The sequence below is a fragment of the Lycium ferocissimum genome, chromosome 5, assembly GCF_029784015.1.
Source record: "Lycium ferocissimum isolate CSIRO_LF1 chromosome 5, AGI_CSIRO_Lferr_CH_V1, whole genome shotgun sequence".
Taxonomy (NCBI): domain Eukaryota; kingdom Viridiplantae; phylum Streptophyta; class Magnoliopsida; order Solanales; family Solanaceae; genus Lycium; species Lycium ferocissimum.
Window position 1 is genome coordinate 840,108 of NC_081346.1, and position 13,639 is coordinate 853,746.

General features: G+C 37.8%; 3 protein-coding genes across 3 annotated transcripts; 2 read left to right on the top strand and 1 right to left on the bottom strand.

Annotated features, from left to right (window-relative positions):
* The first annotated feature begins 192 nt into the window (after positions 1-192).
* LOC132055286 (auxin-binding protein ABP19a-like) lies at positions 193-1,089 on the top strand. The gene has a single exon (XM_059447023.1). It carries the CDS (start codon positions 255-257, stop codon positions 876-878), a length of 624 nt encoding a protein of 207 aa, XP_059303006.1. The 5' UTR covers positions 193-254; the 3' UTR covers positions 879-1,089.
* A 1,364-nt stretch (positions 1,090-2,453) lies between these two features.
* Positions 2,454-4,787, top strand: LOC132055284 (protein NODULATION SIGNALING PATHWAY 1). Its single transcript, XM_059447021.1, has 2 exons — positions 2,454-3,440; positions 3,599-4,787. Exons 1-2 carry the CDS (start codon positions 2,831-2,833, stop codon positions 4,648-4,650), a joined length of 1,662 nt encoding a protein of 553 aa, XP_059303004.1. The 5' UTR covers positions 2,454-2,830; the 3' UTR covers positions 4,651-4,787.
* Positions 4,788-5,059: 272 nt separating this feature from the next.
* LOC132055285 (uncharacterized) lies at positions 5,060-7,980 on the bottom strand. Its single transcript, XM_059447022.1, has 6 exons — positions 7,583-7,980; positions 7,290-7,415; positions 6,482-6,772; positions 5,609-5,701; positions 5,415-5,482; positions 5,060-5,340 (listed from the first exon to the last, which is right to left on the bottom strand). Exons 1-6 carry the CDS (start codon positions 7,886-7,888, stop codon positions 5,202-5,204), a joined length of 1,023 nt encoding a protein of 340 aa, XP_059303005.1. The 5' UTR covers positions 7,889-7,980; the 3' UTR covers positions 5,060-5,201.
* Between the last annotated feature and the right edge of the window lie 5,659 nt (positions 7,981-13,639).

Here is a 13,639-nt window from a genome sequence, read left to right on the forward strand (position 1 = left end):
GTGAATTTACATATAAGTCCATGAGGTGATGAACAAGGCAAAACTTGGTTCGAAGGTATCAACATTTAAGATAGCCCTATCACACAATTTGTGGTTAGCATTTCCCTGTCGACATTCAAGTCCTTTTGCTCTTTAATATCCAAAATTCTCACTCAATCTCTCCCTATATATACAGACACACCAAACTAACATACCTTGCTCACAAACTCTATATAACAAATTAACTCTTCCCTAACCAAAAAAAAATTACAAAAATGCTTAAACTTCTCTTTCTCTTAGCTGCCCTCATCTTGAGCAGCAATGCTTCTGTTCAAGATTTCTGTGTAGCAGACTTAAAAGGTCCAGAATCACCTGCTGGTTATTCTTGCAAAAGTGTCACAAATGTCACAGTTGACGATTTCGTGTTTTCTGGGCTTAGTAAAGCTGGAAACACAGCAAGCATTATTAAGGCCGCAGTTACACCAGCATTTGCAGCCCAATTTCCAGGCCTTAATGGGCTTGGGATTTCTGGGGGGCGTTTGGACTTAGCACCAGGTGGTGTAATTCCATTTCACACTCACCCTGGTGCTTCTGAAATTTTACTTGTGACTCAAGGCCAAATTACTTGTGGATTTGTTTCTTCAGCAAATACTGTTTACTTAAAGACACTTAAAAAAGGTGATTTAATGGTATTTCCACAAGGATTATTGCATTTTCAAGTGAGTGCTGGATACACTTCTGTGGGTTTTATATTTTTTAGCAGCTCTAATCCAGGTCTTCAGATAACTGATTTTGCATTATTTGCTAATGATTTGCCAACTAAGTTGGTGGGGGCCACCACATTCCTTGATGAAGCAACAATTAAGAAACTCAAGGGTGTGCTTGGAGGCACTAACTAAGAATCTAACATTTTGTTTAGCTGTTAATCTTTTTCTTTCCCCTGTCTGTTTTTGAGTATTTTCCTTGTCTGCTTTTTCTTCTCTGTTGATGATTTTTTTTGTAAGTGCTGTGTTTTTCTAAGGTTGTTTTGTTTCTTTAAGTTCTGTTGTTTGGGAATAAACAACCTTTTTTCCTACCATGATGAAAGTCAGGGGCGGAAGTAGAGTGTTACTTACGGTTCATTAATTGCTTTTATTTAGACCCTATATTTCTATTAAAATTTATTAAATATGTATAAATACATTATTGAGAAAGCAAGTAATTAAGACAAGCTATGAATTTGGTGACAAGTTATAAACCCATAAATTTTAAAACTTGGCTCAGCCCCTAATGAAAATTACCTGGTACATGAGCTAAGTGAAAGTCACAGATTAAAAATTCGTTACCTCATAGCTAGTACAATGAGTTTACAAACCAGGACGGTTAGAAAGAGTAAGACTCGAGAACAGAGACAACAGAAAATAGAGCGGAGCTGGATCCTAAATTTATATGGTTAATAAAAATGATTCGAGAAAGAGTAATTAAGGTTTAGGCAGTAATTGCATTACTGATTTTTCTAATACACAACAATTAGTCCTATCTCAACCTAGACTTTAGTATAGCACTTTCTTTCAGTCAACTAAAAAATACTTATGTATAAGGAAGTTTTCACCGTAAATTTTCCTTTCAAGATAATTTTTTATTTTTTTTTTGATTTCCAATTCAACTCTTAGAAGATCGCCAAAATCTTATCAAGTAAAAAAGCACCTATTGATCCTGATTATTAAGATCCACAAGAAAATGGACCAACGATAAATGGGAAGAAATAGATGGGAAACAATGTGGGTTAAACTACAATTACATTGAAAGCGCTAAAAGCTCTTTGTGACGATAAAAACTTACCCGCAACGGTTATTTATACCAACCAATAAATACATGCCACTATGTTTTTCATATTAAAAATTGTTCCTTTTTTGCCTTTTGATTTATGTAATACATGGTGTTTGCATAAGATCAATGAATGTAGGACATCTAATTTCACACGCACATTTATCACTTAAGTGGTACATATTCTCACTTTACTTTTTAACTGTTAAAGTTAAAATTGCTTAGTTAGATATAAACACCAAGTGCGAGTAAATATTTATCAAACTAATTGCGAGTAAATATTTACCAAACTAACTCTCTTGTTGCTATTCGTTAAGAATGACTAATTAGACCCAAATCACACGGCGTTTCAGCATCTTCGTGCTACCTCGAAGATTCCAACAACTTAGCACTAGTATATCGACGGGAACTAGGAAAGCAAGAACATCTTCACGCAGTTACATATCTATATACTGGAAAAAGGTGTCCAAAAGAGAACTGTTGTTGATTTTGTAAAGAACTTGCAATAGAGATTACAAATGGTGTTGATAATAGGATCTTTGGTAGATCAAAAACATTTATTTTCTTGAAAAAGACTAGTGGTATTAAGAGTTGTTTAGAGGTCAATTTTAGTTTTTGAGAAAAATGCCAAAAGTGCATCAGCCAATAGCCTAGGAGAAGGCAATATCAAACAAAAACAAGATTAATTAATCAGGGTAATGAAGAGTTTGCCGTCCCATGAAATTTCAAACTCAATAAACCTGTCACCATCCAAAGAAACTTAGATCAATAATTTAGTTTCTCCAATTGTGTTGTTTATAGCACTCTTAACAATCGTGACACGCCAGAAAATAAGTCAAATAATAGCACGTATTAGAGACAAGATTACCAGCTTCATACCTTAATTAAAAAATAATAGTATCTGAATAGAACAACATAACTTCCAAAATAACAGCAAACTTACCCTTTAAATATGCCCCTCTCTGTCTCGTTTAGTAAGATAAAAACATTTCTCCCATTTCTTTTAGCACACTTGACCACAACAAATTTACATCATAAATAGTCAATGTTCAAACACCAAAACATCCTCTCCGATCACACTTATTCCAGGTTTTGTAATATAATGGGCATCGACGAACTTGAGCCTAATTCCAACTCCGATCCAATCTCAGAGTGGCTAGCTAATACTTTATCCGATGTCCCATCCTTCCTCGACGAGCCCTATGATTACACCGATGATTTAAATTTCTATGGCGACTCATGGTGGGTTCCAAATGAAGAGATCGTTAATCACAACAATACATGTAACTCTTTCAACAGCAACTCCCCAGTCAACATAGCAACTAGCAATATCCCTTCGGAGCCCATCATTTTAGATCATCCACAACCGTTGGATCTATCTAAGAAACGGAAAACAACAGGCCCTGATCATAATCCAAAGGGGCCAAGGAAGAATCAGAACCGTCAGATCAATGAGGTGGAAGATGGTCATGTTGTAAGAAGATCAACAGGACCAAAAAGAGTAACAACAAAATCAACAGCAAATAACGGTAACAACAACGAAGGAAGATGGGCTGAGCATTTGCTCAACCCTTGTGCTGCTGCAATCTCTGTCAGTAACATGAACCGCGTGCAACATCTGTTGTACGTTCTGAATGAGTTAGCATCGTTCACAGGTATAACATCGTTCACATGTTATTCTTAAAAATGTCTTTTTAAGAATATTTTGACTATATTTCAATAGATTGATTTAGGTTACAACCTACATACCAGCCCAATTTTTTACATGGGCTAACATGATCTGAGCTAATAAATGGGCGGTCATGACTTACAGGTGATGCGAACCACAGGCTAGCTGCTCATGGACTACGCGCATTGACACATCATCTGTCTTCTTCCCCTGGCACATCATCAGCATCCTCTTCTACTCTTGGAGTTACAAATTTCGCTTCTGTCAATCATAAATTCTTCAGGGACTCGTTGATCAATTTCAATGATATTAGTCCCTGGTTCCGAATCCCCAATAACATTGCGAATTCCTCTATTCTCCAAATTATTGGAGAACAAGATCGGTTAAAAAACCTTCACATCCTTGATATTGGAGTCTCTCATGGTGTTCAGTGGCCCACACTTCTCGAGGAGCTGACTCTACGATCAGGTGGGCCACCACCGTTGGTTCGCGTAACAGTTATTACGCCAACCATCGAGAACGGAGAATTAAGAGGCACTCCATTTGTGATCGATCCACCTGGTTACGATTTTTCCTCGCAACTACTAGCCTTTGCTAAGGCTATTAACATCAATTTACAGATCAACAGACTGGATAATTTTCCTCTTATGAGTCTCAATTCACAAGTCATAAATTCATCTTCTGATGAAACGTTAGTTATTTGTGCTCAGTTTAGACTACACAATTTGCATCATGGTAACCCGGATGAACGATCCGAGTTGTTGAGGATATTGAAGAGCTTGGACCCGAAAGGATTAGTTCTCAGCGAGAACAACACGGAATGTAGCTGCAACAGTTGTGGGGATTTTGCTACGATGTTCTCAAGACGAGTGGAGTACTTATGGAGGTTTTTGGACTCGACGAGTGTGGCTTACAAAGGGCGTGAGAGCGAAGAAAGGAGGATGATGGAAGGAGAAGCAGCAAAGGCGTTAACGAATATGGGAGAAATGAATGAAAGGAAGGAGAAATGGTGTGAGAGAATGAGGAGCGTTGGATTTGTTAAGGAGGTGTTTGGAGAGGATGCCGTAGACGGAGCTAGGGCGTTGTTGAGGAAGTATGACAACAACTGGGTGATGAAAGTGGAAGAGAGAGATGGCTGTGTGGATCTATGGTGGAAAGGGCAGCCAATTTCATTCTGCTCATTATGGAAGATATAGCTATTTAGAGTAACTTGATTTTAGTTTTTGAGGGGTGTATCAACTGTCAAGTAATCAAAAATGTAATTCCTCATGGTGTCTTCCTACCATGTTAGATATGTTTTGATTAGTGTATTTGTAGAGGCAACAAGTCAAAAAATTATCAAAGTCTCGTAGCTATTGATTATATGTATATGCTCATGCGCCTAAACAGAATATATGTGGATAAACAGAATGGGTTAAACAAGATTAACCCCACGGCCACATGTGTTGAACTTCCAACTTCAATTTCTGGTTTTGCCCCGATAATTCTACAATTACTTACAGTTACAAGCAAACACCAACCTTAATACATCCCAATTGAGCTGATTGCATTTAGGTTGATGCCATTCATCAAACGTACATTAACTTGTCTGATAACATCTAGAAGAGTTCTTAATGCTTCAAGGTCCCATTAGTAGTTCATTATTTACAAACAGTGAGGCAATAATAGAGACATCATAAATAAACGAGCAAGAACCCCCAGCTAAGCCTAGTAGCATCGCGATTGACAGGATTAATTCCATTGTCAATCAGATGCTACAATTTAAGTCCTTGCTTTGCTGCAAGATAAAGGCTCTAATCAAAGCATTGACAGAATCAGGAGATTCAATGTTCGCTGCATGTCCTGTGTTCTTGATTATTTCTAACTTTGCTCTTGGCCCCAGATGTCTGCAGGTTAATACAAACTCAGTACTAAGATTCTAAACTTTAGTTCATGAAGAGAAGTAGAATTAAAGAAGTACCTTTGCAATTGGTGGCCGAACATAAGAGGGAAAACTCTGTCCTTATCACCCCATATAAGCAGCGTTTCCTATAGACACAAATTAAGCAACAAACTAAGTTTCTTCTGATTACATATACATAGTCAATATGATCGGACAACACTGAAAGTTTTGATATTTATTGATTGTTTAAAGAATATAGCAAGGAGTTTGACCTGAGTTAAGATGGGCCATATGCAATCTGTATGGTCGGACAGCAAGTGGTGCACTAGCTCTTGCTTCTCCTTCAGGTGACTCCTACTTATCATCTTCAAAACAATACAGGAAGAGCATCAAGAGAGCTACTTTTTAGAACTCCTCAATCTTAATTTGTAAATTTTTAGTGGAGTCAAGGTGTGTTTGTATATTTCTATGTTTGGTTGGTCAAAATGTTTTGAAAAATAATCTCTAGAGAACAAATTCCTTAAAAATCAGAAAATGACATAAGTGCTCTCGCAGAATATTTTCTAATTACGAATTACTCCAAAAACCGTGAAATAAAAAAGATATTATTTTTCAGGAAACACTTTTGGTCAAACATTTTCTCGTACTTTACACCCTCAAAGTTTATAGAAAAGCATTTATAAAATTCCATGCATGTAAAAAAACATCGTCCTTTCTAAATATCGAATATTTTGCGCAGGTAAAAATGTATCCAGTACATATACTGCTTGTGTTTACGTCAAATTAATAGATATATGATGTATTTTTGGACATAAATTTTACCACTTAACCATGAGTAATTATTATATGTTCCCATCTTCCATACATAAATCATTTTTGCACAAATAAATACTATTTATCTTCCATTGCATGGAACAAACAAAATGACAGAACTACACTTTCATTACCAGAAATGTGGTAGCAAAACCAATTATTGGACTGGTGCACCCAATTAGTTTTTCCACCACCACATTTCAGGTAACGAAACCTGTCACTGGACTAAAATCCTAGCTGTAAGGTAAAAACTTACCTACAATTTATTTCTCATTAAAATCAAATTACTTTTTAGTATACACAATGCATGTGCATAAATTTTATCGACTCACATCAATGAATTCCTGGAGGAAGTAATCAGGGGCCCATTTGAAAGGATTATACTTGTAAATTGACAAGTTCACCAGCACATGCAGATGCTCTGGTTTTGCTGGTATTAACAATTCAACTGGATCTCTTCCTATTTTTTTCAACTGCTCCTCTTTCTGTTCCTTGGAACACCCAACTCCACTACTCAGTATCACCACTTTCTCCACCATCTCTGGATACATCTCCGCCATTCGATACCCAACAAATCCGCCATAACTAATCGCAAACATCGAGCATTTCTTCACTCCCAGTCCCTTTTGTTATGAAATCGAAAACATTACATAGAGAGAATGAGCAAAAATTCACTGCATTGATTTATTACATTGTTTTTGCATTAAAATGAAAGACTACATGGAAGACTACGTTGCCATTTGTCCATGAATATTATTTACTTTTTTCTGGAGTTGAATTTCGGAAACCACTTTTGACCATAAAATTCAGGAATTCGGAATTGAAAAACACCAAAAAGTTACTTTCACTTTTTTCACTCTAAATTACTCACAATAATTCAAACACATCTCCAATTTGCATTCATAGTCAAACACACCTTCAATTTTCAAATACCATTTTTCACTTTAAAAACATAAACAACTTTTTTCAAATTTTACAATTTGCATGGCTAAACAGGCCTACATCACTATTTATAAAGAACTAAAGAAGATAAAATAAAAAAACATGTAATATTTTTCTTATAGATATTAATTAAAAGGAAACTAAATACTATAGTATTCTATGCAAATCATAATGCAAAAGAAAAATAATTTTTAACACCTTTAACCCTTCCACCACGCATTTCGCCTGAAATTCTTCACTCCGTTCGGTTCGTGTAGTAAACGATTTCCCGAAGAAGAGAAGATCCGGAATGTAGAGATTAAACGATTGGGCCAGTGATCGAACCTGTTAGAAAAAATAATCAAATATTGTAAAAAATCAAAATTGGTTAGGATTTGACATTTGGAGTTAAAGTAAATTTTGTCCCATTATAAATATGAATGCTGCTTGCTATTTTTCATAATGTGGAGAATTGCGAGATTTGTACTATATAAAATATAATGGTTGAGGACCTGGTACATGAATTGCCATTTTGCATCACCACCATAACCATGGATCAATAAAAGATTGGGCTTGTTGAAATGTCGATGATTTGGGGCCCAGAAGTGGATGGTGGTATGCTCGTCTAAATCGAGGGTGCATGGTGATAAACTGGAGAAGCGGAATAAAAGGGATACATAAGCATCAATGAAGGGAAGGAAGAGAGGGAATCGTTTATTAATGGTGGGTAAAGGGTAGAGTAACAAACGGAGAAGAGTAGAGATAATGGAGAGATAAAAGGATAAGAGATTGTGAAAGCAAAGGCGTAGAGTCTCCATTACTCTGCCTCAACAGGGTAATGGAAGACAAGTATGATCTGCCAAGGCTAGATCATAGTAATATATATTACTCTAATACGTTTCATTTCTCGTTCGATCCTAACATTGTATATATTTTTTTATTCATCACGTTAAATTCATCTTTAGACAAAACAAATACTATTAAATTCACCTACAGTAATACTAGGCGGATTAAAATATGTTTGAGTTAATAAATTGGTGGGTTACCACTTACCAAGGTTATTTGGATTGAAAATAATGTATCATAACTCAATTCGTTCAACTCTTACCAATTTTTAAGTTGTTTATTTATTTTATTATAATTAGTTTTACTACCTAATAATTTTAATTTTTTTCTTTATTTTACTCTCTATGTCTCAACTTATGTGCTACCCTTTTCTTTTTTAGTCCGAGACTATAAACAATTCAATTTTAAATTTTTCCTTTCACCTCTAATGAAATGACTTATAGTCACACAAATGTCAATGAAGGGGACGAAGAGAGGGAAGCGTTTGAGGGTGGGTAATTGACATACCTCAAGCTATATAAATTCGCTAAAGTGTTCGTGATCGAGTATTGTTCGTAAGATTTCCAACAGATAGTGGGGAAAGTAACAAACGGTGAAGGGTGGAGATGATGGAGAGATAGAAAGATAAGAGATTGTGGAAGCAGAGGCGTAGTCTCCATTGTTAGGATATACTATTAACCATGCGGTTTGATCATAGTATTATTTTTATTTCTTTTGGAACAATTGTTTATTTATTTATTCAATTCAATAAAGTCTTAATTTAAATAGATCATTTGTTCATGTGTGCCCTTTACTTATATAGTAGACGATTTAGTGTATGGAGTTTTAGCTCATGCACGGAAGATTAAATTGTCGGTTCTTATAAGTTATAAAGTTAATGTTCACAATCAAAGATGGCCCAAGGCAAAGTATCTTGATGATTGTAGCATAAGATTAAAATATAATCTATCTTGATTATGGGAATGGTTATGTTCAACTTATGCTAGTACATTTTGTGTGTGACGGACCAAGTAGAGATAAGTGTTTTGTCTTTAATATATAAAACTACCTCTCTAGCTCATTAAATGTTCTTATACTCTTAATCTTGATATGATTGTTGTGATCAATGTGCTTCGTTCATTATTTTGATTTATTAAAAGGTACGACTCAACTGCGAGTTAATGTATTCCTGGTAAATTGGACAATGGCGAAGTGCATTTGTGAAATAACAATTAGTTGATAGAATCCGTGTCTCGACCTTGAGATTGATGATACCCCTTATGGATGCTTATAAGTTTTCATGTGAAAACCCCGTGGTGGATTTTGTATCCGTCACATGAAATAAGTTAAGCGGAAGTATAAAGGATTAGATTAGTCGATGAATTAAATTGTAATTAATTTAATTTATTTGATTGGTATCGTAATCTTAACATGGGGAGTTAAATAAGTTTTTAATGAATGATTTCGAAATTAAACAGAGAGTGCAATTACGGTTTTCTAGTGGAATAAGCGTAATTTATTGTGGAAGGATTAATTCATCCACATTCCGAATTAATACCACAATAGGAAGCCTCGTTATTAAATACGTAGTCCCTGCTTGTGCTCGAATATTCTAGAACAAGGAAAATAAAAGGAGAAATAATATCCTTGGTGGGTTAGGAAAAGGGCTACACGTTTTTAGGTAAGGTTTTACCCTAAAACGTGTGTATATAAAAAGCCATAAAACCCTAAGTGAGATTATTATTCGGGAGCCGAATACTTGCCACTCAAGTATTACGTTCAAAAGAACTTCGGGATACACGGTAGAAGATCGTAGACCTGGAGAACAAGGACGCATCAAGACGTGCAACAGAACTTCAAAAGGTTAGTGTTACAATCTCGTATTTGATTGTGTTTGTCTATTTTACATGTAAGAATATGATCTTGGGTGATTGCTTCCGCTGAGTATATATGCCTATTTTCCATCATCCATTACTGCCTCACAGGATAATGGAAGACAAGCATGATCTGCCAAGGTTGGCTAGCTCATAATATAGGAGTAATAAGATTCATTTCTCGTTCGATCCGAACATTGTGTAATATTTTTTATTCATCACTTTAAATTCAACTTTGGACTAACCAAGTATTTTTTTGACATTTGGGGTGTGATTGAATAAAAGAAAATGTTCTCGTGAAAAATAAAAGGAGTAGTTTTCTTACTTATTTTTGTTGTTTAGTAAATAAGCAAGAATGCCAGGGGATGGTGGTGGGAAGTGCAGGTGTCAGGGTGGCAGGGGATCGGGTTGGGTTTGGAGATCTAGGGGTGGGGAGTAGATAAATGAGCTTTGAATGCCAGTTTATGAAACTTATTTTTCTATTAGGAAAGTTATTTCGTTATTTAAAAAAAAAAGATATTTTCTTAGAGAACATGTTTTTAAAATATTTTTTAAAATTTTTGTTTTACACTTTTGGATTAACTTGGCCTGCAAAAAGTAATTTTGGATTAACCTGGCCGGCAAAAAGTAACTTTTAACTAGAATTGTTGATTATTTATAATTTTATGGCAACTTTTATACAAATTCACATTGAATATTATCTAAATTTAATCTTCGTATTTTGTATCAAGCAACGTAAATGAAATAGAGGAACTATTATAACATCCAAATGGAGTAAATGGGATCAGAGTAAATTGCATCAATAATGGATAAATTATGTTGATTCTTGTGGACACGGCTGAACTTACCAGTGACATGGCAGTGTTTCATCACCTCGGTCTCTGCGTCGTCAAACAGTACTGTAAAGAGTAAACAAGATTCCTTTGGACATAAAAAGAAATTGGGTAAGTTTTTTTTCAGAGCGGATCCCACGTGTAGAATTTCTAGGCTATTTGCTCTGAGACCGATGGAGAATCTGTTACTCCTTCCGTCCTAAAAAGGTTGTTTTAATTTAACCTGATATAAAATTTAAAAAATAAAAGAAGACTTTTGAAATATGTGATTCAAAACAAGTCTTACATCTTTGTGTGGTTGTAAATGTAGGAAATCAATCCGTGCCTTGTATTGATGTATCAAGGTTATTATATACAAAGTAGGTATCCCTAATTAGAATGATACTAGCCTAAATTACAGGACCTGATTACAATACATAAGGAAGGGAATATTTACAATATTTATACTATTACATAGTCTATCACACCCCCGCCACCAAGCGGGAGGTTGTCGACGCTTAGATCTCCTCGAAATCATCAAAGAGCACGCGCGGAAGACCTTTAGTGAAGATATCCGCGATCCGGTAGCGGGACGGGACGTGAAGGACACGAACTTCTCACGGGCAACTTTCTCACGTACGAAATGTATGTCCATCTCAATATGTTTAGTGCGTTGGTCTTCGAATCGGATTACACGATAGGTATATGGCACTAACATTATCACAATAGACCTAATGTGCCGACCGAATTGGACAACGGAGCTCAAGAGGTTGCGAAGCCAACGGGACTCGGATACTACATTAGCAACGCCACGGTATTCGGCCTCGGCACTCGATTTAGACATAGTGGGGAGCCGTTTGGATGACCAGAGAGGAGGTTATCGCCGAGGAAGACACGGTAACGGATGTCGGAGCGGCGAGTGTCCGGACAACCACCCCAATCTGCATCAGTATAAGAGACAAGAAGCGATGGAGGACTTGTACGGATGGAGACCAAAGTCAATAGTACCTTGAATGTATCGGACTATGCGTTTAAAGCATGCATATGGGCAACCAGGGATCATGCATGTGAAGGCATACTTGTTGAACCGCATAGAGATGTCCGGTCGTGTGAATGTAAGGTATCGTAACGCGCCGGCCAACTTACGATATTGGGTGGGATCATCGCAAGGAGGGCGGCCGTGGCACCAAGTTTGGCTTTGGTGTCGACCAGGTGTCCGATCGGGCTTACTTACGGCGGTCATGCCCGCACGCTCTATAATGTCCGTCGCGTAATTTTTCGAGAGAGAAACATGCCGTGTGAAGTCCGGGTATGGGCGATACCCGAGAAAAATAGGCGAGAGGGCCCAAATCCTTCATAGCAAATTCGGCACTAAGCCAGAGACATGATGGATTTCCGGAGAGCATCAGAGGAAGCTGTGAGAATAATATCATCAACATATAGCAGAATGTAAGCAATGTCAGAACCTCGACAATAAATAAAGAGAGAGTGATCAGATCTGCTATGTGAAAAACCAATGGTGGAGACATAGTCCGCAAAGCGTTGGAACCATGCACGCGGGAGCTTGCTTAGGGCGTCGTACAACGATTTCTTCAAGAGACGGACATGATGGGGATGCGTGGGTCCTTAAACCCAATAAGCCGATGCATATAAACGGTCTCATTAAGATTACCGTGTAGGAAAGCATTCTTGACGTCCAACCGATGAATGGGCCAAGAGTGTGTAAGTGCAATGCTCAAGACGGTGCGAATAGTAGCGGCTTGACGCCCGGATTTGAAGGTCTCGTCGCAAATACCAACTCCAACTCGCTGAGACCTCGCCATCACGGACAAGACGGGCTTTGTGCCTCTCAAAAGAACCATCGTAATTCTTTTTATGACGAAAAATCCACATAGAACGAATAAGATTCACATCGGGGGACGTGGAACCAACTCCCACGTCTTATTATTAATTAGAGCATTATATTCATCAACCATGGCGACTTTCCAATTGTGGTCATTAGAGCATTGCACAGGATTTCGCGGGAGAGGCGAGAGATGGAGAGAGGGCCGGAAGTATTTAAGTGAAAGGTTGTTTGGGTTTGAAAATCCCGCGTCGCCTCTGGTGAACTACGCGGGAGGGCTGGGCGCGGTGGACCGGGGGCGGCAGGACCGCCGGGTAGTCACGGGTGGGGCGGTGGGGAGGGGGACAATGGGTCGTGTCCACCGGCGACCGGCCGGCGTCACGGGTGGGGCAGCCATGGGGAGGGGGCGGGGCCGTGTCCACTGGTGCAGGAGCGGTGGAGGGGTGGATCGAGGGAACGACGGGAGGAGCAGGTGGAGATAGAAAATGCAAGGTATATGGGGAAATGCCATGGTCCAAGAATTCATAGACGTCGGGGAGGGGGAGTGCACTGGAGAAGTGGAAATTGAGTTTCGTCAAAAGAGGACATGCCGTGAGATGATGATTTTGTTGGTGGACAAATCATAACACTTATATCCTCTACGATTCAACGGATAGCCCAAAAAACACACGGGGTGGATCTTGCTTGTAACTTATGAATAGTCGTAGACGGGAAAAGTGGATTGCATAGACACCCAAAAACCCGGAGATGAGAATAGGAGGGGTTCGTTGATAGAGAACTTGGGTTGGTGATTTATGCCTAAGGACTTTAGTGGGAAGTATATTGAGGAGGTAGGTGGCCATTTGGAGAGCATGATGCAAAAAAGAGGGGGACGGAGAGTGGACAAGAAGAGCGCGCACTATGTTGTTAATGGATTTAATTTTTCGTTCATTGCCATTTTGAGAGATGTATGTGGGGGCAAGAAAATCGAAAATTTATACCATGGAGGCGCAAAAATATTGAAATTGCCCATTTGCGAATTCGCCCATTGTCACATTGAATGTTTTTAATGTCTCTTTCGAATTGAGTCCGTATTAATGCCTTAAAAGATAGAAAGATAGAATACACTTGGGACTTGTTAGAGATAGGAAAAGTCCAAAGAAAATTACTATAATCATCAAGAAAGAAAACATAATAATAGCGGTGCCCATTAGAACTTAAAAAAGGAGATGTCCA